General features: G+C 52.6%; 2 protein-coding genes across 4 annotated transcripts in view; one reads left to right on the top strand and one right to left on the bottom strand.

The window, feature by feature from the left end:
- TXNRD2 (thioredoxin reductase 2) overlaps window positions 1–6,945 on the bottom strand; it is a 49,708-nt gene extending 42,763 nt beyond the window's left edge. Inside the window, exons 1-2 of one of the 2 annotated variants that reach the window (XM_034989143.1) lie at window positions 6,919–6,945; window positions 2,760–2,825 (exon numbers count right to left, since the gene is read on the bottom strand). The gene's annotated coding sequence lies outside the window, so the exon portion shown is untranslated. Of the gene's footprint in view, window positions 1–2,759; window positions 2,829–6,918 lie in introns of both variants that reach the window. The other variant, XM_034989142.1, reaches the window with a different exon arrangement.
- Window positions 6,946–7,019: 74 nt separating this feature from the next.
- On the top strand, window positions 7,020–27,113 carry COMT (catechol-O-methyltransferase). Of its 2 annotated transcripts, none has more exons than XM_034989144.1 (5): window positions 7,020–7,143; window positions 21,107–21,392; window positions 22,221–22,432; window positions 22,766–22,897; window positions 26,296–27,113. In XM_034989144.1, exons 2-5 carry the CDS (start codon window positions 21,107–21,109, stop codon window positions 26,494–26,496), a joined length of 831 nt encoding a protein of 276 aa, XP_034845035.1. In that variant the 5' UTR covers window positions 7,020–7,143; the 3' UTR covers window positions 26,497–27,113. The 2 variants fall into 2 exon arrangements, with proteins under 2 accessions (XP_034845035.1, XP_034845037.1); XM_034989146.1 differs by having other exon boundaries at window positions 22,221–22,414.
- The last annotated feature ends 354 nt before the right edge of the window (window positions 27,114–27,467 follow it).

The following is a 27,467-nucleotide window of genomic DNA, read 5'->3' on the forward strand; positions in this document are numbered from 1 at the left end:
CTGAGGGGTGGAGGGGCTGAGGGGTGGAGGGGCTGAGGGGTGGAGGGACTGAGGGGTGGAGGGGCTGAGGAGTGGCTGCTAAGGGGTACAGAGTAGTCTTGGGGAGTGATGAGAATTTCTACAACTGATGTGGTGATGGTTGTACAACTCTGCGAATATACTAAAAATGAATGAATTATGCACGTTACATGAATGAATAGTACGGTATATGACTTAATCTCAAAAAAAACTATTAGAGGGGCGCCTGGGTGGCTCAGTCGTTAAGCGTCTGCCTTCGGCTTGGGTCATGATCCCAGGGTCCTGGGATCGAGCCCCGCATCGGGCTCCCTGCTCAGCGGGAAGCCTGCTTCTCCCTCTCCCACTCCCCTTGCTTGTGTTCCCTCTCTCGCTGCCTCTCTCTCTGTCAAATAAATAAGTAAAATCTTAAAAAAGAAAAAAAAAGCTACTAAAAAACATATGAAACAGAGACAAATCTGACAAAAGCTGTATGTTGAAAACTACAAAAGATTGTAGAAATAAATGAAAAAAATACCAAAAGAAGAGATATACTACATGACCTAGCTGCTCTACTTTTAGGCATTTATCCAAGAGAATTGAAAACATATATCCACACAAAGACATAACCACAAATGTTCACAGCAGCACCGTTCACAGGAGCCCCAAACTGCAAACAACCCAAATGTCCACCTGCAGGTGAATAGACAAAGTGTGGTGTATGCATACAACAGAATACTGATCAGTGATAGAAGGGAATGAACTCTGGACACACACAGCATCACAGATGAATCTCAAAACAATTAGGCTGCGTGAAAAAAGCCAGAGAAGTAAGAATACATATTACATGGTTCCATTTATACAAAATTTTAGAAAATGCAAACTCATCTGCAGTGAGAGAAAGCAGATTGTTGGCTGTTTGGGGATGTGGCAGGGAGGGGCTCCCAAGGTTTGAGGAAACTTTGGGGTTTGTTATGAGCTGAGTCACGTCCCCTCCAAATTCTTGTTAAAGCCCAAAGCCCCAGAACCTCAGAATGTGACCTTATTTGAAGACAGAGTCTTTATGGAGGTGATTAAATTAGAATGCGGCCCTATAGATGGGCCCTACTCCAATCTGACTGGTGTGCATATAAAAAGATGAGATCGGGACATAGACACACAGAGGAAAGACCCTGTGAGGACACTAGAAATCATGGCCATCTACAAGCCAAGGACAGAGGACTCAGAAGAAACAACCCTGCTGGCACCTTCACCTCAGACTTCCAGCCTCCAGAGCTGCCCCAGCAAGCGAATACGGGGGTGATGGATACGTTCGCCAGCTTGACTGGGGTACTTGGTTTCGCAGGTGTGTGCATATGTCAAACCATAGCAAGTCGTCCACTTTAAACATGTCTAGTTTGTTTTACATCAATTATGGCTCAAGAATGCTGTAGAAGAGCGCCATCATCCACAGGGAGAATGTCGCTGTTACAAAAGCAAAGACAGACCTGAGAACAATTGCAAGTTAGCGGAGATGTGTCTCTGGACACCGGAGTAGAAAAAACATCTAGGGCTTTCTTCTGCTCCAAGGGACATCGCTGGGACAACTGGCTGTCTGTACCCTCTGTTTCTTGCGGTGGCCCAGTGGAATGAGGACTCGTGTCCCTCTGTGGGCCCCCATATCCACTGGGAGACTTCCCAGGTTCCTGCCCCCCACCACAGGCTGGCACCGTCCTCTGCCCCTCAGGGAAGAGCAGTGGACAGCAAATTTCCTTTATGCCGACTGTGATTCTAAAAACCCAGGATCTGACAGCAGAGAGCTGGAATTTCATGGTCAGGGTGCCTGCTCAACTCCCTCTTGTTGGGGCCCCATTTCTCCCCTGGCTTCCCCCCTCCCTCACCCACATCTGCCTCCTTATCATTGAGACGGGCAAGCAGACTGCTAGGCGCTCCTCCAGCACAGTGTAGAGCTCCCAGGGAAATGCTGGGTCTGTTCCCCACCCAGATTAGCGGCAACCTGCAACACTAGGTCTCTGGATGCCTCTGGGGCCAGCCCTTTCATTCCACACATCTTTACTGAGCACCCTAGGGTGCCCCAGGCCATTCTGGGTGTCAGGCTGAGGAGACAGAGTAAGACACAGACAACGGAACAAACCTTGATCTCTGTGGGACATGCCAGGGCTAAGAATGAGGACAGTGGAGCTGGGGACAAGGACCAGATGGCGGGGCTGTCATTCTAAGTAGGACCATCTCAGCAGCAAAGACTAAAGGAAGGTGAGTGAACCCTGCAGCTAATCAGGCAGGCAAACAGAAGACCAGGCTGGGCAGACAGCCAGGGCAAGAAGCAAGGCCAGAAAGACCTTCAGGAAGCATCTGCAAAATACCGAGGCGGCGAGGGGCTGGAGCGGCACAAGAGGGCAAGGTGTGGGTGGTGGGAGACATGTCAGATGGGTGAGGGCAGATCCCATGTGGCCCAGTGCTGGAGCCCAGGAGAGCAGGCTAAGACTGGGGTACCATCCTGGCTACTGGGTGCTGCACAGACAACTGGGGAGTGGCAGGGAGTAGGGTACACTGACAAGGGTCCTGGAGTGACTCTGGACGTAGGAACCCAAAGGCCGGCAGGCCAGCTACAGAGATAATGCCCTCTGCATGGCCACACAGGGCGCTTCTCCACCCAGCTTCGAGAACAATGCAGCCCTCTCGGGGGGGGGGGGGGGGGGGGGGGAGGGTGCTGAAAACTTGGAGGCCCTACCACAATGGCAGGATGCAGGGCACAGGACACATACCTTCCTTGGCACAGGCCAGGCCACCAGATCCCCCGCCAATCACCAGGAGATCATAGTCCTGCCGCCCTGCTGGGGAAAGGGGTGAGAGGTGAGTGGAAGGGCCAGGACAAGTCTGGGGCCCGGATCCCGCAAGGTGCCACACGATTTCCAAAGGGCAAGCAGCTCTGCCCAGTTAAATGTGGTATGGGATCTACATTATTGGAGCAAAGCCCCCAGCCCGTGATGGTCCGGGTGACAGCGCATCACACATCAGGGCAGAAGGCAACCACAGTATCCATCATCACGCAAACCCCGAAAGTAAGCAACGGCAGGTGAGGGTGGCCCAGGGTGCATAATCACCTTGACAGCAACAATCAGGTCAAGAAGAAGGTAATTTAACTGGCAGGACTGCTCTGAACTTAAACTTCACTGAACATTCTAAGCCAAGACACGGGATTAAAACACTTCTCGAGTCTGTCTTTCGGTTACAACAGTCACCTTTTGTTCTTTTTTTTTTTTTTTTAAGATTTTATTTATTTATTTGAGAGAGAGAGAATGAGAGAGAGCACATGAGAGGGGTTAGGGTCAGAGGGAGAAGCAGACTCCCCGTCGAGCAGGGAGCCCGATGTGGGACTCAATCCAGGGACTCCAGGATCATGACCTGAGCCAAAGGCAGTCGCTTAACCAACTGAGCCACCCAGGCGCCCTTTTTGTTCTAAACGAGGAAAAATAAAAAGCAGTCCTTGCATCAGGCAGCACACCCTGGCCTCTCAGAGTGCCTGGTGCACTGCAGGCCCTGGGACAGAAGAGACTCTGAAATGCCTTTTGGGCTCACCATGGTGTCACCTCAGAGGCAACGCACTCCCACACCCAGCACAGAGGGTCGCTCACATCCTTCCTGCCCTGCAGAAGACATTATCTGTCTCTCTTCAGCAAACTGCTGGGAAGGCAGGCAAGAGATAGCCTGAAAGGGGAAGGGGGTGGGGAGTGAGGGGGGGTAGGTGAGGAGCAGGTGTGTCCTTAGGTGTGACCAGGCGGTCAGAGCTCTGAGCCAGGGCCCAAGCCTGAGATACCCAGCACCAAGCACCGGCCCACTCCCTGTAGTGAAAGGAAGAAATAATAGAAAATCATCAGTATGTGGGGAGGGAGAGGAGGGTGCAGACTGCTGCATTGTGTCTAGAGCTGACCACAGCTCCTAGGCAAAGCACCTGGTCCCGTGATCCAATCCGGCTCTGCCACCCAAGGCCAGCGCGGCTGCCCCCACATCACCCTGGAGCCTGAGAAGTGAAAAGACTGTATCTGCCTTTGTGGTCACCTTGACCTTCCTGGCGGGCAAGGCTGTAGAGAATACTCCTGAGGTCCTCTGACCCTCAGGGACCTCGGCTTTGTAGGTCCCTGTGCTCACAGACTGGGGCCCAGAAGCTGAGCTCCTGCAAGGACACAGGAGCTCCAGCCTAGAGGCGGCCCTGGCTTGGGGCTGACAAAGCTAGGGGAGTCGCCACCGGGAGCTGTGTCCAGATGCCCAGCTGGTGGCCTGCTGCTAGCCTGCCCTGTGGAGAGGCGTCACCGTACCCACCCCAAAGCCAGGCCCACCCCTGGCTTTGTACCCACCCCAGCCGAGGCCACCTGAGATGTGTGCCCAGGCAAACATGGGACCGAACGGAGCCAAGGCTTGGTTCAAACAGCCAGTCCAAAGGGGACTCAATTCCAAATTCAACCCAGGGGTTCTGAAGAGGCCTAAACTTTTGTCAGTTATTCTGGTGGCTTTGATATGAGCCCAAAGAACCAGAGACAGACTGCTGGTGGGAGAGAAGCAGCTGCTGGGCCCTGAGGAGCGCCCGCATCTCTCCTTTCCACTGCTCCGTGGTGGGGGAGGGGGACGCGAAGCTTTTGCCCAGGACAATGCGCTACCTTCCATTGCAGGTGCTGATGCTGGTCCTTCCTGCCGACAGAGCAGGGTCCCGGCTAGCTCCGACTGTCCCCAGCTCCACACTGTGTCCCCTCTGCCTGCTATCAGGCAGAGGGCAGGGCGAGCAACTGGCCACGTGGATTGCGAGCTTATCTCTGTGGGTTTGCCCTCCCCGCCTGCTGTGCATACCCAGGAGCCCTCTCAGTCGGATAAACACTTGGAAGAGTAACCTATCTCAAGGGCCAGTAAGGAGGATGAGGTGGGCGCTGCTCTGCGCGGGCTACCCGGGGACACATCACTCCAGTGCCCTGGGCAGTCTTCCAGCCTCCCCTTCCCCACCGCATGTTCAGAGCTCAGTTCCGGAAAGGTCTGTCTTCTCTTTGTTCTGAACCCATCGTCCTTTGATTGTCTGCTCCCCTCTGAACCGGGGGCCTGGCACCCAGCAAGTGTGGCAAGGCGGAGTGAATGGTGCGCTACTCCAGGGGCGCACGCGGAGCCTTTGCTGTGTGCTCACAGGCTCACTGGCCACCCCAGGGAGCCACCCTGGGAGTCCTCTTGTACTGTCCTTCCCACCACGCATTCTTTCCTGGTAGCAGGTGTTAGGGGACAGGTGACACCACAGGTGGTATCATTCTGGTTCCTGTTCAGGAGTGGCATGGGCCACCCCCAAACCTGGGACGGTGCAGGTGCCTCCTGCTCTCAGATGGAAAGCTGGGCTCAGATGGAAGAGGAGGCTCGGAATCAGCCCTGCGCATCCTTGTTGGGGGTTGGCGCTGTGCCCCGGCCCTGTCAGGCCCTCACCGCTGCAGCTAAGTAAGCTCTAGCCTTGGGGCTTCCTTCCCCTTGCTGCCCAAGGACCATGGGGGCAGAATCTTTGGTGCTGCCCTGCTGGGTACAAAAAGCTCCACCCCAAAGCCATCCTGTTCTGCTGCAAGGCCAAGGTTACAGTGGCCTGAAGGGCCCTGGACGGTGTAATGGCAGCAGCACCATCTTTTACTTGCATCAGATGGGGTGAGGGCCCCACCGCACAGCTGCATTTACCCTCACGAACGTCCCACCTGACTCACGCAGCAAGGATGCTTTCAAAGACTGGGTGCCTTGGGGGCACCTGGGTGGCTCAGTCGTTAAGCGTCTGCCTTTGGCTCAGGTCATGATTCCAGGGTCCTGGGATCGAGCCCCACATCGGGCTCCCTGCTCTGCGGGAAGCCTGCTTCTCCCTCTCACACTCCCCCTGCTTGTGTTCCCTCTCTCACTCTCTCTCTCTGTCAAGTAAATAAAATCTTTAAAAAAAAAAAAAAAAAGAGTGGGTGCTTTGACCAAGGTCTCAGGGGTCAGCAAAGCTGCCCTAAGAGCAACCCTATCTCCCCATTTCCCAGGACTCTGCAGGCCCGAGGCTCCCCAAGGCCACAGCGGCACACAGCTTTGCCCTTCCACATCCGCTGTCAGCTTCTTTCCACTGCTGGCCAAGCGCCCTGCCACTCCCCTCACAGCCACCATCTCTGTGATGGAAGCCTCGTCCCTCCCTTGCTCAGGCCCCTCAACACTCCTCCCCATGGGGAGTCATCCAGGGGCAAGGGGTAGGGGTCGGTCACTGAGCAGGCATGTGGTGGGGAGCACGTCATCACGTGTGGGGCTGGCCATGTCACCATGGCAAATGTGGTGGCACTGTGACTAGCTCTGGGGAGCCCATCCTGCAGGGTTGGGCATATGACCCAGCACCCAGTCCCTGTTCCGGAGCCTGGCACCACCCCCTGTGCCTGGTTTGGTTGGTGATCCTTGGTGGCTCCAGGAGGACAAGCCCGGGTACTGTCCCCTGCCTCGGGGCACCCGCGAAGCACTGCAAACAGGGAGTGCTCACTGCCCATCAGTTTACAAGCGTCCCCTCAGAGTCTATGCAGTGTATGTGCTGAGCACCTGCTGTGTGTGCCCACTGGGTTCGCGGGGAGGAGGTGGCCAGGTCTGACTAGTGGGGTCTGCAGGTGATGGCGTCTGGTAACCTCAGGAGGTGAGCCACCACCCCCATCATCAGGACTATTGTTAATATTGGGCCGGGGGCTGGGGCAGCGAGCACAGATCATCCCCCCCGCCCCCGCAGAACCTCCGGCGGGGTCCCGCAGCTCTTTCCCCATCTGGAAAGGGGGCTAGGGGTGGGTGGAAGCCGGCAGACGGCGGTCCCAGCCAAGTGCTGCCCGCGGGGACACCCCCACGTGGACAACCCCTGGCGGGGACCCCCCGCCCCGCGCAGAGAGCCCCCGCCCCGCCCCGCCCTACCTGCTGCGCTCGGCGCCGCGCCCCGCGCCGCGCCCGCCGCCGCCGCCGCCGCCGCCGCCGCCCAGGTCCGCCACCGGAAGCGCCCGCCCGCTCCCCGCAGCGCAGCCGCCATCACAGCCCTCGCCGCGCGGGGCCTCTCCTGCGCCCGGGCTGTCCGCCGCGCTGCCTGCGCCGGCCCTGGGCGGGTCCTCCAGATCAAGGACGCCGCAGCCCGCCGAGGGCGAGGTGAGAGCGCAGGCGGGTCGCGGGGATCCGGCCTGGGGTGGGGGCTCCGGGCCTGGGGTGGATCTGATCCGGGCTGGGTGGGTGGGTCTCCGAACTTGGGGTAGAGCTGATCCAGGGTTGGGGGGTCTCCGGACCTGGGGTGCATCTGATCGGGGTGGGAGTCTGCGGACCTGGGGTGGATCTGATCCGGGGTGGGGGTCTCCCGACCTGGGGCGGATCTGATCCGGGGTGGGGGTCTCCCGACCTGGGGTGGATCTGATCCGGGGTGGGGGATCTGGGGATCTGTCCTAGGGTGAGGAGCTGCGGATGCGGGGTGGGAAATTAGAACCCGTGTGAAAGGATCCGACCTTGGGTGGGAGTCTCTGGACAGAAAGGAAGGGGCTGGGATACCAGACTGGGTTGAGGAAGTGGGAGATCTGTGTTGGAGTGGGAAGATCCGACTTGGGGATAGGGTTCCAGACAAGGGTAGGTGATCCAGCCTCCTGTGGGGACCCATACCCTCAGGTGGGGGCTGTCTCTTGGGGGGGGGCTTTGACTTGATGGGCTTTCAGGGTCAGGGCCTGACTCGCTAAGGGAGGGTCACACTTGGTCTTTGAGCAGGGATCAGACGCTTGGGAGTGGGAGAATTGTGGGCATCCAGGCCCTGAGGGGCTCAGTGATCTTTCCAACAAGTTTTCCCCTGGGAAGGGAAACTTTTCCAGGGGAAAACTTGGGGTATTGCCAGGCTTTTCCTTTCAGGGGAATGACTGCCACACCAGAAAGGAAAGTGACTAGAGCCCAACACCCCACAGGACTGGGTCTGGGTGGTGTGGCCTCATACCGATGTGAGAATGTTGAGAAAGAGAAAGTCACCCCAGATTGGACCTGACTTACCTGTCAAGAGCTGAGTTCCATTCGGATTTGTTCAGAGGCACTTTTAAAGGGAGAGTGAGTGTGTGGGGGGATGGGAATGACAGGATTTGAGTGAGTCAGGGAAGTGAGAAATTACAAAATTGGGAAGAGGTGGTTTGTCCATGTGACACCCATCTGGATATACTAAGTGATGCTTATGGAAGTTAGGCTTCCCTGCTTCTACAGAGGCTGGGAGATGAAGCCATATCCTCAGGTGTTGGCTGAAACAATCATTTCTTTTGGAACCCTTGAGTTTTCTCTGTCGTGCCACCTAAAGTCATCCTAAGGATGCAGCCCTTGAGCTGATAGACACTAGTGTTTGTTCAAATCTTTATAGGCCAAGGTTGAGACCTAATTGAGAATTCTCAAGGCTCAGAGGAGCCTGGATAGAGTATGGTCAAGGAGAGAATCTTCGGCAGGTCCTCCTCTTGTTGAAGGAAAGAAGAGATGTTCTGTCTGCTGAATAATAGAAGCCTGTTTTCCATTTGATCACCTTTTGTTGAACCAACTGTTGGGACTTGGTAGTAGAGGATATTTGCTGGATGATTCCAGTGATCAGGCATTTAATGAGGGACCTTTCTATGGAAACAGAAAGGAAAGCGAAGATTAATGGTCAGAGCTGAACGTAAACCTGGTTTTTGATCCCTATGGGTGGCCAGTTGGGACGAGTTTAGACATTGATGTGTGAACATCTCTAGGTTATGGGGTGAGGACCAATCCAATGGATTTCCCAGTTTGTAGTTTGAGTGTTTGTGGTGATAGTATAGACAGAAGTGTCACAGTCAAGGTTATTTCCCAGAACAGAGCATGGAAGATGTGGGAGTTCCCATGGGCTGGGAGTGGCCCATGCAGCTGCAGTTCCAGGAATGAAGGCGGGCACACAAAATTTGTTGCGATGATGAGCTCCTTGAAGGTTTTATCAAGTTCATGTGGGGCTTTTTCAGATCCTGGAGGAAAAGGGGCAGGAACAAGATAACCGGAGTCCCAGGAAGGGTCTGGGTAGTCAGATTTTAGTTCTCAGTGATGCCAAGTCAGGAGGGAAGGAGGAAAAATTGGAAACATCAATTTGGAGAGTTGTAGCCAGATACTGAAGGAAACTAGAAGAACTGAGGGTTTGGTAAGGGCTGACAAAACGTGTAAGATGGCAGGATGGTAGTCCCAGTCACAGGTAGTATAGTAAAACCTTGAACACAATAAGCAGGATTAGAATCAGATAACCTACAAGGGTGTATTATTTTTCCCCATTGAGACATAACATTTCCCTCTAGAGCCATCTCCCTTTTTGATCAAAGATAATCAAAGGAAGGGGTGTCTGGATGGCTCAGTTAAGTGTCCGACTCTTGATTTCGTCCCAGGTTGTGATCTCCGGGTTGTGGGATCCAGCCCGGTGTCGGGCGCCATGCTCAGCGGGGAGTCTACTCTCTCTCCCGCCCCCTCCTCTGCCTCCAACCCCCACTTGTGTGTGCTCGCACACTCTCTCTTTCAAATAAATAAATATATCTTTTTAAAAAAAAACGATAGTCAAAGGAAGATTATTCTTGTTTACAAAATAATTCTGGTCTCATTAAATTTGGCCTGATTATTTACATAAGTGCAGCAAAAATGGCAATTGACCACATAGACCTTGTTAAGTTTGCTTTGTGGAACTTTTTATGGGGAATCTCAGATTGGAATTTTAAAAGCCTTTCAAGGCTAGGAAGCCAAAGCAAGAACTTGCCATCAGACTTCACCTGTAGATTTGGGTGAATTCCTCTCTTCTCAAGGTCCCCCAAATATCTTAGGGTTCCTGGGTCTGCCAGGAAGTGACCTTCCTTACTCACCTGTAAGGCTGGGAATCTCTGTAAGCCATGTACCAGGCTAGTTTTTTCGAGAGGGCTTCGTAAGCATTGCTCCTTGTAAAGTCGACTGCAGTTCCTCAAAACCTTCTGGTCATGTCTGATACCATGCATCATTTTCAAATATGACATTCCTTGGTTATATAACCAGTGCTTTAAAATTATGTCCTATTGCAAAGAGGACAGATTCTTATTGAACCTATGTAAATAACTATATTGCCATGAAAATAAGAATACTCAACAATAGTTTCCAATTTTTGGAGGAATCAAGCAGGGAGAAGAAGATAAATGCTTCAGTTTTGTTTACAAAAGTGTAACTTGCTAGAGTGGGATGACTCACAGATAGCTTAAGAGAAAAAAAGAAAGGGTGTTTTTTTATATCCAGAAAATGAAACACTAATGAGCCAAGAATATTCCAGACAAAAGCCATATAAAATTATAATCATCTTTTATCAGTTCATCCAGTTCTATTTAGTTAATTCTTGTCTAGTTTCACAAGCCCATAGGTTTCTCCACTAGAGTTCTGAAGCCCCTTACTCAGTCCCATGGGATGATCTCAAGAGTTACTGAAGCAAGGCCCGTGGAAGTCTGTACCTCAGGTACCTGTCATAGTCCTTTCCATGGGTCTCGGAGATAGTCTCTTTCTGTTGAAGACAAAGCACTCTGGCCTGTAGCTGATGGCAAATGCTTTTGAAGAAGAATCAGAGCAAAACAAAAACTATCTGTGGGTAACAAAGACTTAAAATGGCCAGGAGTTAAAGATTTGGTGGGAGTCCCTTATAAAAATAACACAATTGACAGGGAAACTTGATTGTTTCTGTAACATACACACCATTTAAAGTATTAACTGGAATGATGACTGATAACAGTATACCAGAATATTGCATGGTCAGTGAGGGCACTCACAAATTTATAGGAACTTTATGTAAATTCTGACATCCTGATACTAATAACATCAACTCACAAATATAACTTTTGGAAGGTTAAGCAGCATGTCTTAATTTGACAATGACTTTCATGAAATCCAGCGTGTCAATTAAAACGACGTTTAACTCATCTCTTTTATGAGGTGAAAAAACAAACCCTTTGAGATCTTCCAGAGGCCTTCTGGGAAATCCCAAAGCCAGTTTGAAATCAAGAAAATAACTTCATTTAGGATTTGATTTGGGGAAGGCAGAGTTGTCAGAAATATCGAAAGGTGTGAATGCCTGGCTAAATAGGATCCCAGTTTACTGTGGAACAATTTTTTGGTTATTTACCTAACCTAAGTGACAATATAAGAGTTCATAAATAAACATAGGAGATAACATGATTGTTTAAAAAGAAACTACTTGGCTCTTTTGCCAGTGAGAAGACTAGATTATCTTATGTAATCAAGGACATGGTAATGACAACATGAAACACAGAAAATTATTTTGATAGGAGAGAATCTTTGTTTCCACAAAAGCGAAATGTTGGTAAAGATTACTCAAAGGGTAAAGAAAAACCTTTCATAATCTCTTGTTAAAAGCAGACCAGTAATCCAAGAAGTTTTGTTGCTTTAGCAGAGAGAAAACCAAACTCTAGTTTTACATTAGTATGTTACTGATAGTAAAGCTTATTTCAAAAACTTTATATATAAATCCATTTAATCTTAGCCAGCTTTGACCTACAACTTCCTATATCCATTCAGGTTCTTGTCCTATACTTTCCCTTTTTGAAAATGTAACCCTAGGATACTTCTTTCCTTAACAAAAACAAATCCTACATTCTTTGCATACTTTTCATGTGAAACACATGCTATTTTCCTCAAATTCTTTGTATGCAAAGTTGTTTCGCTTCGCCTTGTTTGTAGTAGTTGTTTTATTTTCATATACTGATTATAATTTTTAGCCATTCGCCACCTTTATTTTACAGAGAAAACTAGGAAGTAGATAATTATGAATCATCAGTCATACACCAGTATTCTGTAACAGATTAGCAAATTTTATGAGTATGCCGTGTCATAATCTATAGAGGTATATACTCTGAATAGTACAAATATATCTTTTTAATATTTTATTTATTTATTTGAGATAGAGGGAGAGCAAGAAACAGCACGAGCAGGGGGAGGGGCAGAGGAAGAGGGAGAAGCAAGCTCCCTGCTGAGCAGGGAGCCTGATGGAAGGGGGAAGACAAATAATCTGTCTTAGGACCTCAGGATTAGGACCTGAGCCGAAGGTAGATGCTTAAGCATCTACCCAGGCGCCCTAAAACTTAAACTATAATTAATAATGAGTGTTTCAGCACTTTATCTTACGTAGAAATTACGTATTCAATGAATATCTGTTATTTGACTTAACTTGGCATAACTCTAAGGTCGCAAATTACCAGAAAGATTTTGGAGACAGTTTTTAGAAGCAGATACGTATATACATATATATTTTAAGTAATCTCTATCCCTAACATGGGGCTTGAACTCACGACCCCAAGATCAAGAGTCACAGGCTCTACTGACTGAGCCAGCTAGGCGCTTGGAGGCAGATATATTATAAAACAACGATTGTTGAGGGGCACCTCGGTGGCTTGGCTGGGTGACCAGGTCTTAATTTCAGCTCAGGTCATGATCTCAGGGTCATGGGAATGGCCCTGCATTGGGCTCCTAGCTCAGCGAGGAGTCTGCTTGAGGTTCTTTCTCTCTCAAATAAATAAATAAATAAATAAATAAATCTTTTAAAAAAAGAATAGGAACTCAGTTTGATGAAAATCAGATTTATCATATGTGCAATCTTAAACATTGAGTAGATATAATATTAGTTTATTTGACTAGTAAGCCAAAGTAGAATTAAAATTTATGTTTGTATTATATTTAATGTTGATAACACTGAAGATATACCTGTTTCATTAAATCAACAATATTAATAAGCTAGTCTTATTTACCAAAGATTACCCAAATTATGTACACTTGAATAACAGTTGAGTTGGTTCTTATATTTCTGGGCGTTTGGGGAAGATTTAATTTATTTAAGTGCTTGTTTTTCTCTAAGCCAATTAGATAAAGATAGAACTACTTTAAGGGATTTTATAAATTAATTTGGTAATACCTCTGGAGGTAGAAATACTACACACACACCCGTGTGTACATACATATGTAAACATAGAGACAGGTGCAAATGGAGATCTTACGGTTTTCATTTAAAACTTATAGCCATGCATCAGGCATAAATACAATTATATAAAACTCACTAGTTTATATAAGAGTTGGACCTTGTCTTTGTTTCATTTTATATATATATATATATTTTTTAAGATTTTATTTATTTTTTGACAGAGACACAGCGAGAGAGGGAACACAAGCAGGGAGAGTGGGGGAGGGAGAAGCAGGCTTCCCACTGAGGAGGGAGCCCGATGTGGGGCTCGATCCCAGGCCCCTGGGATCATGACCTGAGCTGAAGGTAGACACCCAACAACTGAGCCACCCAGGCGCTGCTCATTTTATATTTTTATCTGAATTGTGTTTCTAGCAGATGGAGCAGGTTAGTTACCTGTTCAATATGAGGGCTAAAGCTTTTCACCAGTGTTCATGGAGGAGGCCTTTAAGATTTTTTTGCCCTGGTATATAATCTTATGGAGGCTGTGGACTAATGTCTGTTCCCAGTTGGCTTTTTTTTTTTCTTGTTCAACCTCAGGTGGTTACTTTTGGGGGTCCCTGAGTCCTTTGAGAGCCCCTGATGGGGCAGGAGGGTCTATGTGCCAGTGACTATGGAGCTGAGGGGCTGGAGGAAAGGGGAAGGTCTGGCAGGGTGGGTGGGAAGGAGGAGGTAGGGGCTTGCAGGGGTCATATCAGAGGATGCAGGGGAGCTGGAGGGAGAACAAAGGTGGTACGGGAGGAAGGAGGAGCAGAGGAGATGGAAGGCAGAGGTCTCAGGAGCCACTTTGGGGAGATCTGCAGTTTCCCACGAACGCCATTGAAGTTCCAAATTATCCTTAGTGAAGACATGCCAATCGGAAAGGAAGTGGACAGAATTAGCACCATGGTGGCACATTGTCAGCAGGGGTGCGAGAAGGGGGTTTCAGTCAACTGAGAAGCTCCCGTGGGAGGAGCACGATCAACCAGAGAGACAAAAAGGCCTCCCAAGAAGCCAGGAAGTACTTCCAGCCCAGGAGCTACCGTTTCGAAGCCTGGCCTCTCACCCAACCTCTGAGAGTATATTCAGAATCATGGAATCGAAACCTGCCCTCGCTGGTGTAATGGACGTTTGTCAGGAGCACTGGATCGGGAGTCCGAATCACCACCAGATGCCCTAAGTGAGCGGCAGACCAGAGACGGAACAAAGGGCTGCCATCCAGCCTTTGAGGAGTAAAATGGGGAGTCCGCATTCAGTTCGCACACGGGCAGGGCTGGAGGCAGACAGTTGCTGGGGCTTTGCTGATAGTGCCCATGAGCCACCAGAACTGTCCCAGTCCCCAGGCAGAGTGAGATCTTGGGCTTTGCCCTGTACACTGGCCTGTGGGGCAGGCAGCCAACCACCCCTCCCTGGACGCTCACCCTGGCAGGCCTCTCCTGGCTCACTCCACCCCCACCTTTCTGTCCTCCCCACAGGGATCCTGGCCAGCCTGCCTTTTGTTGCCCCCAGAATGTTCTGTGCACTCTGAGGCCTGTCGTCCATTCAGAGCCAAGACAGCTGGCCCTGCTTCTAGTGCATGAGCCCGTCGACCAGAAGCGGGGTTGGGCCTGTGGTGGGGGTCCTCCAAGAATCAGGTGCTAAGACAGGGTCAGATGTGACTGGGGGAGCTGGGATGCTCGGCCCTGCAGCTCTTGGTCAGGGAGGTGGCCTGCATTCCCTCTGGCCTGGACTTCTGATGCTCCTGCAGCCTCAGGCACAAGGACCATCCTGGCCCTCCCTCATTTCCAGAACAAGTGTGGGCAGGGACCTGCTCTTCAGAAGGAGGTGATGGCAATGTGGGCATAACAGCAGATCCTCAGAGAGGGACCAAAAGGTCTAGTGAACTCTCACGGGTTTTTTCAGTGAGCCTAGGAATGATGTCAAAATATTGATTCATCTTTTTACAGAATTGTAAGAGTCTTGGTAACTTATCCACTGACGGTTGCTTGCAATATGAAAAACATTTTCATTTCCTTTAGAGAAAAAAGAGTGTCATCTAGGATATGTTAAATGCATAAAAGAACACTGACTAGCTGACACAAGGGATAGACCATCTGGCTACGAAGCAGAGAGAGAGACAGAAGCAGCACCGAGGTACCCATCCCACAGGGCTGGAGCTTAAGAACTGAGTGGGCAAGGAAGGGGCAGACCTGGCAGGGAGTGGAGCCCCCCCCCACGCACGTGTTGGGGGACCAGGCCTCGGTGAAATTGTATCGTGTGTCAGGCTGGATATAGAGAAGCACTTTTGTCACAAAGGATCATGGAACTGAAGGTCCTGGGCCCAGTGGCTCTGGGTGTCAGGGGCCCATGCGCCTGTCCCCACCTTGGATCAGGGGTGGCTGGGGGTCTTGGCCTAGCTGCCAAGCATCTTGATTGCCCCCGTTGGGTCTGGAGGATGATAAACGGTGATCAGAGTTGATGGAGGTTATGGTTTCATGGTTGCAGGGGGAATACTGAAGGACGGGCTTATGATAAGGAGGGTTTGGGGCCGGGTGTTATTTTTGCCCTGTGGGCCGAGGGGTCTGTGAAGAGATCGATGCTGGCAATACACCGTAGGCTGTCGGAAGGAAGCACACCGGGCAAGCAGACTCTGCTGAGACAGGAAGGCCCCCTCCACTGCCTCCGGGAAGGACCATGAGTGTGTCCCTCCCAGGTGTCCATGCTGCACCCGCCCCCCTGCCCCCGTTGCCCCCCACAGCCAATTAGCGGGGTTAGGGCAAGAGACTCCTGAGCGCCCTGGGTCCCCCAGGGAGATGGGAGCAGCGGTTGATTTTCTGGATCCTGCTTCCTTACGGGGATTGGCGTGTCCCTTTTCCTTTTTTGGAACAGGGAGGGCCAGAAACAGGGTTGCCTGTTTTGTTTGTTTCCCACTGTGTTCTTTTTACTGTAGTAAAACTTAATTTAAGGACGCCTGGCTGGCTCAGTCAATGGAGCGTGCATCTCTTCATCTCGGGGTTGTGAGTTTGAGCCCCACGTTGGGTGTAGAGATTACTTAAAAATAAAAGTAAAAAAAAAAAACATAAGTGGGCGCCTGGGTGGCTCAGTTGGTTAAGCGACTGCCTTCGGCTCAGGTCATGATCCTGGAGTCCCGGGATCGAGTCCCGCATCGGGCTCCCTGCTCGGCAGGGAACCTGCTTCTCCCTCTGACCCTCCCCCCTTTCATGTGCTCTCTGTCTCTCTCATTCTCTCTGTCTCAAATAAATAAATAAAATCTTTAAAAAAAAAAAAAACATAAGTTAAAATTTGCCATTTTAACCATTTCAGTGTTACAGGTGTACAATTCAGTGGTATTAAGTACATTCACGGTGTTGTGTAACCATTGTCACTATTTCCAGAACTTTCTTTTTCTCATCATCCCCAAAACAAACACCATATCCATGCCCCCCCCCACCAGCCCCTAGCAGCTTCTATTCTACTTTCTTTCTCTATGGATTTGCCTACTCTACATATTTCATGTGAGTGGAATCCTATAGTATCTATCCTTTTGTGCCTTTGTTTACGTACCATAATGCCTTCCATGGTTCATCCATGTGGTAGCATGAATCATTGTTTCTTTTTTTTTTTTTTAAAGATTTTATTTATTTATTTATTTGAGAGAGAGAGAGAGAGACAGAGAAACAGCATGAGAGGGGATAGGGTCAGAGGGAGAAGCAGGCTCCCCGCTGAGCCGGGAGCCCGATGTGGGACTCGATCCCAGGACTCCGGGATCATGACCTGAGCCGAAGGCAGTCGCTCAACCAACTGAGCACCCAGGCGCCCTGAATCATTGTTTCATTCATGTTAGTGCCGAAGTACGATTCATTGTAGGGACACACCACATCCATTCATCTCTTGATAGACTGGCTGTTTGTACCGTTTGGTGGTTGTGAATAATGCCGCTGTGAACATTGGTTCAAGTCCCTGCGGCCAGTTCTTTTGAGTATGCACCCGGGCCGGGAGTGGCATTGCTGATCATATGATAGTTCTATATTTAACTTTTTGAGAAACCACCAGACTGTTTCCCACGGCAGCTGCACCATTTCGCGTTGCTGTCAGCAGCGCACAAGGATTCCGGTTTTCCCACATCCTCATCAACATTTGTTATTTAACATTTACCAACTTTTTTTGGAAAATAGCCGCCCCAATGGGTGTAACGTGCTATCTTGGGTGGTTTCAATTTGCATTTCCATAATGACTAATGAGGTTGGGCGCCTTTCCATATGCTTATTGGTCATTTGTAGATCTTTGGAGAAATGTCCTTTGCCCATTTTCTAATTGGGTTCTTTGTCTTTTTGTTGTTGCAAAGTAGAAATTCTTTATATATTCAAGACCCCCGTTCTTTTTTGAGAGAGAGCGAGGCATGAGCAGGGGGAGGGGCAGAGGGAGAGAGAGAATTCCAAGCAGACTCCCCGCTGAGCACAGAGCCCCACATGGGGCTCGATCCCACGACCCCGAGATCATGACCTGAGCCAAAACCAAGAGTCAGATGCTTAAGTGACTGAGCCACCCAGGCACCCCTATATTTTCAAGATATTAGACCCTCATCAGATGTATGATTTTCAAATATTTTCTCCCATTCTGTGGGTTGTCCTGATGTCCCTTGGCTCTTTTGATAATGTCCTTTGATGCTTTTAATTTTAATGAAATTCAATTTATTTTTCTTTTGTTGTCTGTGCTTTTGGTGTCATATCTAAGAATCCATTGCCAAATTCAAGGTCATGAAGATTTACTCCTATGTTTTCTACTAAGAGTTTTATAGTGTTACCTCTGGAAGTCAAGGCTTTGATCCATTTTGAGTTAAATTTGGATGTGGTGTGTAAGAGTCCAACTTTATTCTTTTGCATGTGGAAATCTGTTTGTCCCAAAGCCATTTATTAGAGGGACTGTTCTTTCCCATAGAGTGGTCCTGGCACTCTTGTTAAAAAATCATTTGATCATAGACATGAGGGTTTATTTCTGGCCTCTCAGTTTTGTTCTGTTGGCTTGTATGTTTACCTTGTGCTAGTACCACACTGTCTTATTTACTGTAGCTTTGTAGTAAGTTTTGAAATCACAAAGTGTGAGCCCTCCAACTCTGTTCTTTCTCCAGATTGTTTGGCTATTCGGATTCCAAATGACCTTTTGGAGGATTTTTCTATTCCTACAAAAAAATGCCATTGGAATTTTGATAGGGTTGCATTGTATCTGTAGAGGACTTTCACACTGACATCTTAGCAATATCGCATCTTCCAGTCCATGAACATGGGATGTCTTTCCATGAATTTGTGTCTCCCTTTATTTCTTTCATGCTCTCATGATACTAAATGTATCATCTGTGGAAGCCTTATAAAGGCCTAGCCTCTTCAGCCAGACCCTGAAGTCCGTGAGCAGCTTCTCCCTGCACTACCACCACTGCCCAGAGGTCAACAGCCACGAAAGATAGGAGACCCAGGATCCTGCATCAAAGCTTTGCCTCCATCCCTTGATGTGGCCAAGAAACCATGTTAGAAACTGTGCTCTGCGAGCCACTTAAAAAGTTTCCCTTATGGCTTGTTTTGAACACATACAAAACAGAGAGAATCTGAGAGTTGCCACTTGGCTTCTGTGCTCTGGCCTCTTGGCCGGGGGTTGAGTTTCCTTTATCCTCCTGATGATGCCCCCTCCCCCCAGAATGGTTTATAAAGCATTGTCCTTTCTGTTTGCATGTCTGTTAGGTAACCGGGACTCAGAGCCAAAGCAGAGCCACCTCCCGGGTGTGGCCCCTCCCTGTGCCCTCCTATTGGCCCTGAGGTACACAGTGCTGTGCAGACAGATCTAGAGATTAGAGATTTACAAGCCAGATTTTTAACACAAGCCAGGTATTACGGAGATTGAAATTTATAGCTTATGACCCCAGAGTCCAGCAAGTAATTGGTTACCTAAGTAGAATATTACTTCTTATTTTTGATATTTATTTCCAACATTTACTGGATATTTTTTTAAATGCGGAGAATAAAACAGAGGGGCCCATTTTATCATCACCCAAACACTACTACGAGTAATAATAGTAATGACAAAGCAACATAGGTGTGTGGTTAGGAAATCCTAAGCAGTAGAAAGTTCCAGCTCCTGGGTGCCTGGGTGGCTCAGATGGTTGAGTGTCTGCCTTCGGCTCAGGTCATGATCCCAGGGTCCTGGGATCAAGTCCTGCATTGGGCTCCCTGCTCAGCGGGGAGCCTGCTTCTCCCTCTGCCTCTCTCTCTCTCTGTCTCTTATGAATAAATAAAATCTTAAAAAAAAAAAAAAGAAAAGAAAGTTCCAGCTCCTTCAGGCTGCAGGGGCCTCCCCTCACTACTTCCTGTCAGCTGTCCCCCAGAAGAGAGCTAGTCCGCCCTTATCCACTGTACCCTCCCCCCCGTGTGACCCCCTCACCGGCCTCCTGGGTCATGCTGCATGCTGCCCCTCAGGGGCCCTTGCCCAGTGTGGGCCCCAGAGCTTCGGCAGACAGGACATCTGATGTACTCTTTCTGGCATGGTGGGGCCTAGGGCGCACCGCAGGCAGGGGCACCACACTCTGGTGCTGAGACCTGCCACACCTGCTTAGGACTTCAAGCCTTCTGCTGTCATGTGTCCCTGGTGTCCCAGGCTGAAATCTCACTACCTCTTTGGGGCCTTCAGCTTTCTGAGGACGGAAGGGTGAAGCGCTGCCATAATGGGCAAGGCTGGCCTTGAGGAAGTGGCCCAGATATCTGGACCCTGGTCATTTTCAGCTTATTGTTTCTGTTGGTGAGATCTAAAGGCAAAAGAATCCTGCACACAATTTCTCTGCTTTGCTGCTGAGCTCAGAGAAGGAGTGCACAGACCCATTCTTGAGCATGGAAGGCAGGAGCTGGCTGGGAGAGCGGTTCCGAAGGTCAGGGTGGGCCTGGGAACAGGAGAGCAAGGGTGGGCAGAGGATTGGGGCCCATTGTGTGTACACACTCCGACCCATTGATGAAGTGTTCAGTGTAAATAGGCCACATGGCCTACAACACCAGAATCTGGGTGTCCACACTCCCTTGGGGCAGAGCCTCAGTTTTCCCTTCCTCTGCCCTGTTCCCCAAACCACCACCGTCTCCTCATGGTCCAGCGTGGTGGGGTGTAGAGCGCTCAAAGGTCCTCAAGCGCTCTTGCCACCAAGGCTCTCAGCCTGCCTGCTCTCCCGGATGTGCCTTTCCAAATCGGAACCTCTGGGAGAGCAAGGGCCTGTGTGGTTGCTGGGGTTCTGTGGCCCTTCCTTGTGAGGCACCTCAGAGCGACCCATCGGCCCCGGCGGAAGCTTCCCATGTTCCTCTTTATTTTTGCCCTTTCCCATTTTTTAAGGTGTCTTGCCTGAACTCTGAGCATCTGCCCAGAATACCGCAGACTGCTCTGTGCTGGCCAGGTGCCCAGGGCTGAGGGGTTCAACCTTGCCTGTGTCTCCAGGGGCCCCGTCTGACTGGGTCCCGAGCTACCTGAAGGGAGGTTGCCAGGGGGAAGTGGTGCCGTCCCGGTAGTTGTCTGCTACAGCTGGGGGGTCTCCCTCACCTATGGTGCAGGCGGCAAGGCTGGCTTTCACCCAGGGCGGATGCAGCACTGGTAGCTGTCCCCGAGGGGAGTGGCGAGCAGGTCTCTGTCCTGTGTGCCTGGCCTGGGCACCGCCTGTGTTCTTACCTGGAAACTCACTTAAAGGGCCACACGAGTGTCCCAGACTATTCCTGGTGTGAGGACCCAAGAGAGCTGTACACGGACGGGGCCTCCCCTGTGCCCACCTCCGTCAGGGCTGTCAGGGAGGGTCCCCAGGCAGGAGGGCCAGACACAGCACCTGCTCTGTGTGCCTGAGGGAGCAGCCCCAGGGGCAGGAAGCTGTTTGGGGGCAGGAGGTCTGCATTCCCCTGGCACTGAGATGAGCCGGGTAATTGGGACACATGGCTAGCCTCTCGAAGGCTCGCATCAGCAATGGGGGGCAAGAGCAGCACTCCCAAATGGAGGAGAGGGTGGGTAAGCCAGGAGGGGCAGGTCTGCACTAATGCCGAGGGGCTCTGAGCCCCCAAGCTGGCTACGGGGCTTCCTGGCCAGCCGCGAAGCACCGAAGCCCGTTGCCCTCCCCCTCCTCTCCCCTCCTCCTCACCCCATCATATCCCTGCCCTGTCTCAGATGCCGGAGGCCCCACCACTGCTGTTGGCAGCCTTCTCACTGGGCCTGGTGCTCCTGGCGCTGGTGCTGTGCCTGCGACGCTGGGGCTTGGCCATACCCTTTATCTACTGGCACGAGCTGGTCGTGCAGCCCCTCTACAACCTGTTCATGGGCAACACCAAGGAGCAGCGCATCCTGCACCATGTGCTGCAGCACGCAGTGGCCGGGGACCCACAAAGCGTGCTGAAGGCCATCGATACCTACTGCTTGGAGAAGGAGTGGGCTATGAACGTGGGTGACAAGAAAGGTGGGCAGCCCGGCCAGCAGGTAGTGGGCATGGGAAAGGGGACCTCGGCGGGGGCAGCACAGCCTGTAAAGGAGAGGCCTGTTGTCACTGCTTCTGGGTGTTGGGGTGGGGGCTTGCCTGGAGCCCTGAGCTGCCCACGCAGCCGCTCCCCGGCCAGGGGTAAAGGCTGTGCAGAGGCCCCGGCATCCGCATCACTGTCCTCGTGGGGAGGGACGGACTTTCGATAAACTGCCCGGGACCCTTCCTTGCCACACAGCGACTCAGCCGACATTAGTCGGTAGGCCTGGCACGGGCATGCCTTCTCATGGAGCTGGGTGACGCCAGCTGTCCCTGATGGGCATGAGGGTGCACAGAGCTCCTGGGACTCTGTTCCGCCCAGGCCTCAGGGCCGCCTCCTGACCTTTGGACTCCAGCCTGGGGTACGGGCCTATGCTGTGCTATACCCCTGGGAGCTGGGCCCTGGGGACAGATGAGCTAGCCATTGTCCAGCCCCCTTGGAGCCTCTGACAGTGTCCAGGCCCGGGGGAGGGGGGCAGGGAGGCCCTGAGTGCAGCCTGTGGGCACGGTGGGGTGAGGGCTTCTGCAGGGGGCAGCTCTGGGTTAGGACGAGTTGGGCTCAGTCAGGAACCATGCGAAAGAGAGGGACTAGCGTGTGCTGAGACCCAGAGGCCTGAGGGACTCTGGAGGCTCGGAGGGTGTGTTTAGTGCGATGGGGGGCGGGGGGAACAGGCATCGGGAGGGGTCGATGCTCAGTCTGGAAGGAGCGGGCCCAGGACCAGGAGTGGGTCACCTCCCCCTGCTGCGCTCACGCCCTCCTCCGCCCCGCAGGCCAGATCTTGGATGCGGTGGTGCGGGAGCAGTGCCCGCGGGTGGTGCTGGAGCTGGGCGCCTACTGCGGCTACTCGGCCGTGCGCATGGCCCGCCTGCTGGAGCCCGGGGCCCGCCTGCTCACCATTGAGATCAACCCGGACTACGCCGCCATCACCCAGCAGATGCTGGACTTCGCGGGCCTGCAGGACAGGGTGTGTTGCTGCCCCAGGGTGAGGAGTGCAGGCACGGAGGCGCCAGGGGCTGTGCGAGGCGGAGGGGAAGGGCCTGCGTCGCCCCAGTGCAGTTCAAGGCCGCATTCAGCCTGTTGTACCTGGCCTCGTGGTGCCTCCCAGGCCAGGTTTCCCGGAAGCCCCAGCAGCTCTGTGAGGGAGGTCTTGCCACCCTGTTGAACAGAGCAGGAAACTCCCAAGACCACCCTTGGAGGGAGGGGTAGAGTGGGGACTTATCTCCCCAGAACCCCAAAGAACACTGGTGGTGACACTCGAGCCGGTGTCCAGGCAGGGCGGTCTGTGAGAATGGGCACCGACAGAGTGCCGTTCCAGGTCACCATTGTGGTCGGGGCATCCCAGGACTTCATCCCACAGCTGAAGAAGAAATATGACGTGGACACGCTAGACATGGTCTTCCTCGACCACTGGAAGGACCGGTACCTGCCGGACACGCTCCTCTTGGAGGTGAGTTGTGCAACCGCCTGGCCCACATGGGCCTCGTTGCTGACTGCTGGTGCAGGGGCTGCCCTGGCTGGCCCTGGTGGCATCGGTGATTTGGGCAGGGAGTGTGGAGGGCCAGAGGAGGCCTCAAGGGCGGCATGGAGATGGGAGGAAGGGTGTTCTGGGCAGAAGGAGTTGGCTGGGCCTGCTAGGTGGCCTGCGCTGGGATGGCAGGGAGGGGTGAGCACCAACAGGGCATCTCCTGCCTGTTTTCCCCTGAGGCTTCTTATTGCGCAGCCCCCTCCACCCCTCTGTCCCTGTGCTCACATCCCATCCTGTCCCAGCCCTCAGTGTGGCTGCTTGGCCAGCCACAAGTGAGGCTGCCTCGTCCCCAGGTGGGGCACCGGGCGGGCCCTTAATGAGCTGACACACACAACTTTATATCGATGATCACTACCTTCCCCCACCTGGGCGGTCAAGATCACACTTTGTGGCTACTTGGCCCTCCACTGGGGGCTCGGATGTTTCGCCCCACCACGGCCTCCCCCTCCTGGTGGTCGGCATGGAGTGATTCCATGTTGTCCATCCCATGCTCACCCACCTCAGTTCCCCCACTGGCTGGCCACTCTGCCCGGTGCAGAGGGACTGTGAGCATGGGCTGCATGGCCACCGGAGCCATGGCTGGAGGCTGGGTAGGACCTTGCACCAGTGGTTCTAGTGCAGACGTGGAGGGCCAGGTGCTTGGCCATGCAGGAAGGAACCTGCCCCGGCCGGGGGGTCTATGAGGGCACAGGATATTGTGGGGATATTCTGGGGCAGTGGCCCAGAGCCACACGTGGAGGGCCCTGAACGCCACACACCGGTGGGGACATGGGGGGTTTTAAGCGGGTGACAACAAGGTTAGATCTGTCCCCAGAAAAGATCTCTGTTGGGTGCGTGGAGTGTGGGGAGGGATGGCTGTAGAGAGGGTGGTGCTGAGCTCTGAGGGTGGAGGGGGACAGGGGAGCCAGGAGCTAGAAGTTGGACTGGTCACCTGCTGAGACAGGTGTTCAGTGGGGGATGGCAAGGAGATCCTTGGGCCAGGAGTGAGGCAGCTGTGGGGAGCACGGCCGGCCAGGGGAGGCCCATCTCCAGGCCGGGGGCGTGAACCTGGAAATCAGGTGTTGAGGGCAGAGGCCAGACAGCCAGCCCAGCCGGGCCTGCACAGGGAGGGAGGGATTTCAGCAGCTCTGGTGTGTGTGATAATTGCAGGGCCTACATTTATAGAAAAGTAGCAAATATTGCTGTTTCGTAACTAGGAAACTAATAGTTTTCTCAGTGCTGCTTGTTCAAAGCTGGTAATTATCTCAAAAGAAAAGAAGTCATGAATTGGGAATGGCTGTGCTTTTTACACACGCATTCTTTAGCCCCGCAGCTGGGCTCTGCGGGCCCTCGGCTTTTGCCGGGTCAGCCTGGCTCTGCAGTGGCCCCACCGTGCCTCTCTCAGTCGGGGTTTAGAGGCTGGCAGGGGTGGGTGGCAATTTGAAATCGGATGGCTGCTCTGAGGAGGCCTCAGTGCCATGTCTCAGGGGCTCTCCACAGGGCTGCTTGGGTGTCCTCACAACATGGCGGCGGCTGGCTTTCCCTATAGCCAGGGGTGGGAGGCAGAGATGGGAGGGGCAACACAGGAGCCGTGGTGCCTCTGCAGGCGGACACGCCCCCGCCTCTGCCTCCTTCCCTTTGTTAGATGCGAGTCACTAAGCCCGGCGCCCACCCAACGGAAAAGGAACTGTGCACAGTTTAAAACCACCTCCAGGAAGGCTGTTTTCCTCCCCGCAGGGGTTCACGCAGCGGGTTTGTTCAGATGTGGTCGGCTTCTGGCCAGAATTCTCTGAGGGGTCTGTGTCCCGTGTTGGGAGGCGTGTGGTGGCTGGGGAAAGGCAGGATAGGTGCTGCCTTTTTCTCCCTTCCGTCCAGCTTCCTCAAGGGTGGGTAGGCCCCAGCACCCTCCAAACGTGCCCAAAGCTTCTTTCTTTTGTTCTTTCTTTCCTGGTCAACTCATTGGTTTCCTGTGTCTGATGACTTTCAGGCCACTGACTGTCCCATCTGGGGCCAGCAGTGCCTCCTGAAGTCTGCTCCTGCTCACCTTGTCTGCTTCCGGCTGGAGACCTGAGCTGCCTTTCCAGGGCTTGGGCCCGGGGCGCCTCCTCCGGGACAGCTCTCCATTCTAGGGCTTTCTAGCCAAGACTGCTAGGGAGCTTTCTTTTTATACGAGGAAATGCACCATGATTCACAGTGGTACTTAACTGTTCAAATTCTGGCTCATGGGTTGTCTCTTGCCTCACTGACCTCACAGCTGAGTTTTCCAGTCTGGCTACGGAGGACCCTTGGCTTCCCCCACAGCCCACAGGCTGGAAGGGACCGTGGCCACCAGGAGAAGTGAGACACTTGTAAGACTCTGTGCTAGGGCACATCCCTGGGGCGGGGGGGGGGGGGGGGGGCGCGGAGTGGGATGCAGAGTTAAAGCCCTTGTTTTTAAGTCACTTAGAGATGCTCCATTGCATGTGGTCCTGTTGGCAATTTGAGACCTGCCTGGGGTCACTTTGATTTTGCTTTTGAGGTTTCGGATTGCTTATTTTTTTTAACTTTTATGATCATGTGAAAAAGCAGCTCTCTGCTTCCAAAGTTAAACCTAGGACAAGGCAACTGGGCTGACCAGTTGCCCTGGTCTGCCCCTCCGGCACAGGCAAGCAATTCCTCTCCAGCTCTCTTTCCATTGCTTCCTATAATCTAGGCAGCCTTGCCCCCAGCGCACCACCCTGGCCGTGTCTATCTGCTCCTTCCTTCTGCAGAGCCCAGGCCCAGGCGCTGGCAGAGAAGGGGCGTCTCACATGCCAGAGTCTGGGGATGTCCAGAGCAAAGCCCCGAGGGGCCCCCATCCCTGCAGGGTCACCCTGGTCAGGCCGATGAGGACCTCAAGTGACAGCGCACAGCAGCCCGTGCACTGGGCACCAGGCATCTCACCTGCAAGAGCCCGGCACCGGGTGACCGAAGGACCCGCTGGCCTTGAGTCGGCCCTATGGCCGGAATCCTGGCTCCGTTGTCTCTTCCACTTCCTCATCCGGCTAACATCACTGAACAATTCCTGTGTGCCTGCCACACGCTGTCCTAGGGGCTGGGGACGCAGGACCTAACGGGGAGCAAAAGAGTTTCCGTCACAGAGCCACATTCTGGAGGCAGGACTTGTGCTCAGCTGCCAGGGAGGAGATGGGAGGCAGTGGGGAGACCCTTGTGACCCCAGGAGCTGGAGTGGGGCTGACTCCAGGCCAGGCAGAGGCCAGTGTATGGAGCCACCATCTCCAAGAGCATTTATCCTCCCAGTTTGGGACGGGCTTGCCGGGCACCTGTCACCCTCACCCTTTCCCACCATCTGTCCCCCGCAGGAGTGTGGCCTGCTACGGAAGGGGACAGTGTTGCTGGCCGACAACGTCATCTTCCCGGGAACACCAGACTTCCTGGCGTATGTGCGCGGGAACAGCCGCTTTGAATGCACACACTTCACCTCGTACCTGGAATACTCAAAGGCAGTGGATGGCCTGGAGAAGGTTGTCTACGTGGGCCCGGGCAGCCCAACACAGCCTTGACCACCCACCCTGCTCCCGATCCCTTGCCAAGCCTGAGGGCACAAGGGATGCGCCCCTGCCAACCCGCTTTTGCAGTTCTGGGGTCCAGTGTAGCACGCTTGAGGCGTATGAGCCCAAAGCCTGCCGGCCCTGGCCCCTCTCCATGGCGACTCCAGGTTGTCACCCCTGGTCTACCCCAAGTGTGGCCCGCTCACCATACACAATCATTGCAATAAATCTGTAAAGTATGTTTGTAAATACCAAATCAGGACGGGTGGTGCCCGGGACAGTGTCTTTTGCTCCCACCAGCATTTCAATCAATAGGGTTTCTTACGCAGATGGGTCTTCAGGCATCGACATATGCAGTAGACGCTGGAAGTGGGAACCCGTGGAAACTGTTGAGCTGTGCACTCGCAGTCTGTCCTCGAGGTTTGCTGTCACCAGGTGGCAGCAATGCCTCAGTGATGGCACCGTGCCCAACAACTCACACCCACTTGTGATTCCTGAGTTCTTTCACCTTTTTAAGAATGAAATGTACCTTCTTTACTAAAATCAGCTCACTACTACTAATCCTGTATACCAGTATCATGTTTAAAAGATGCTAAAAGAGAAATTAAAATTTTAAATATTTAAATAGATCAATTTAGTGTTTCTTTTTAACTGCTTCCCCGCTCCTTCTTTCCCCACTGCCCTCAGCTAGTGCTCCTCTTCACTGGATGCTAATGTTGGTCCAGGGGGCTCATGTGGCCAGGCTGAGGTTACCTGTTGCATCCCCATGGGGATGTGGGCAGGCTGAGGTGAGCCCCCATCTGGAGGCTGTCCTGGGAAACTGGAACAGGGCAGCTGGTCAGCCTTCCTGTCCATCTCTGACCAAGCAGGCACTAGGGAACGGTGGACATGGGGCCCCCGCCACAGTGCAGGGTGTGAGCTCTCTGGCACCTGGCCCCTTGGGGTCCCTGTGTGGCACTGAGTAGAAGCGAACTTCCCCAGTC

This window comes from Mirounga leonina, unplaced genomic scaffold (genome assembly GCF_011800145.1).
Source record: "Mirounga leonina isolate KUSES-001 unplaced genomic scaffold, KU_Mleo_1.0 Mir_481, whole genome shotgun sequence".
Lineage (NCBI taxonomy): Eukaryota > Metazoa > Chordata > Mammalia > Carnivora > Phocidae > Mirounga > Mirounga leonina.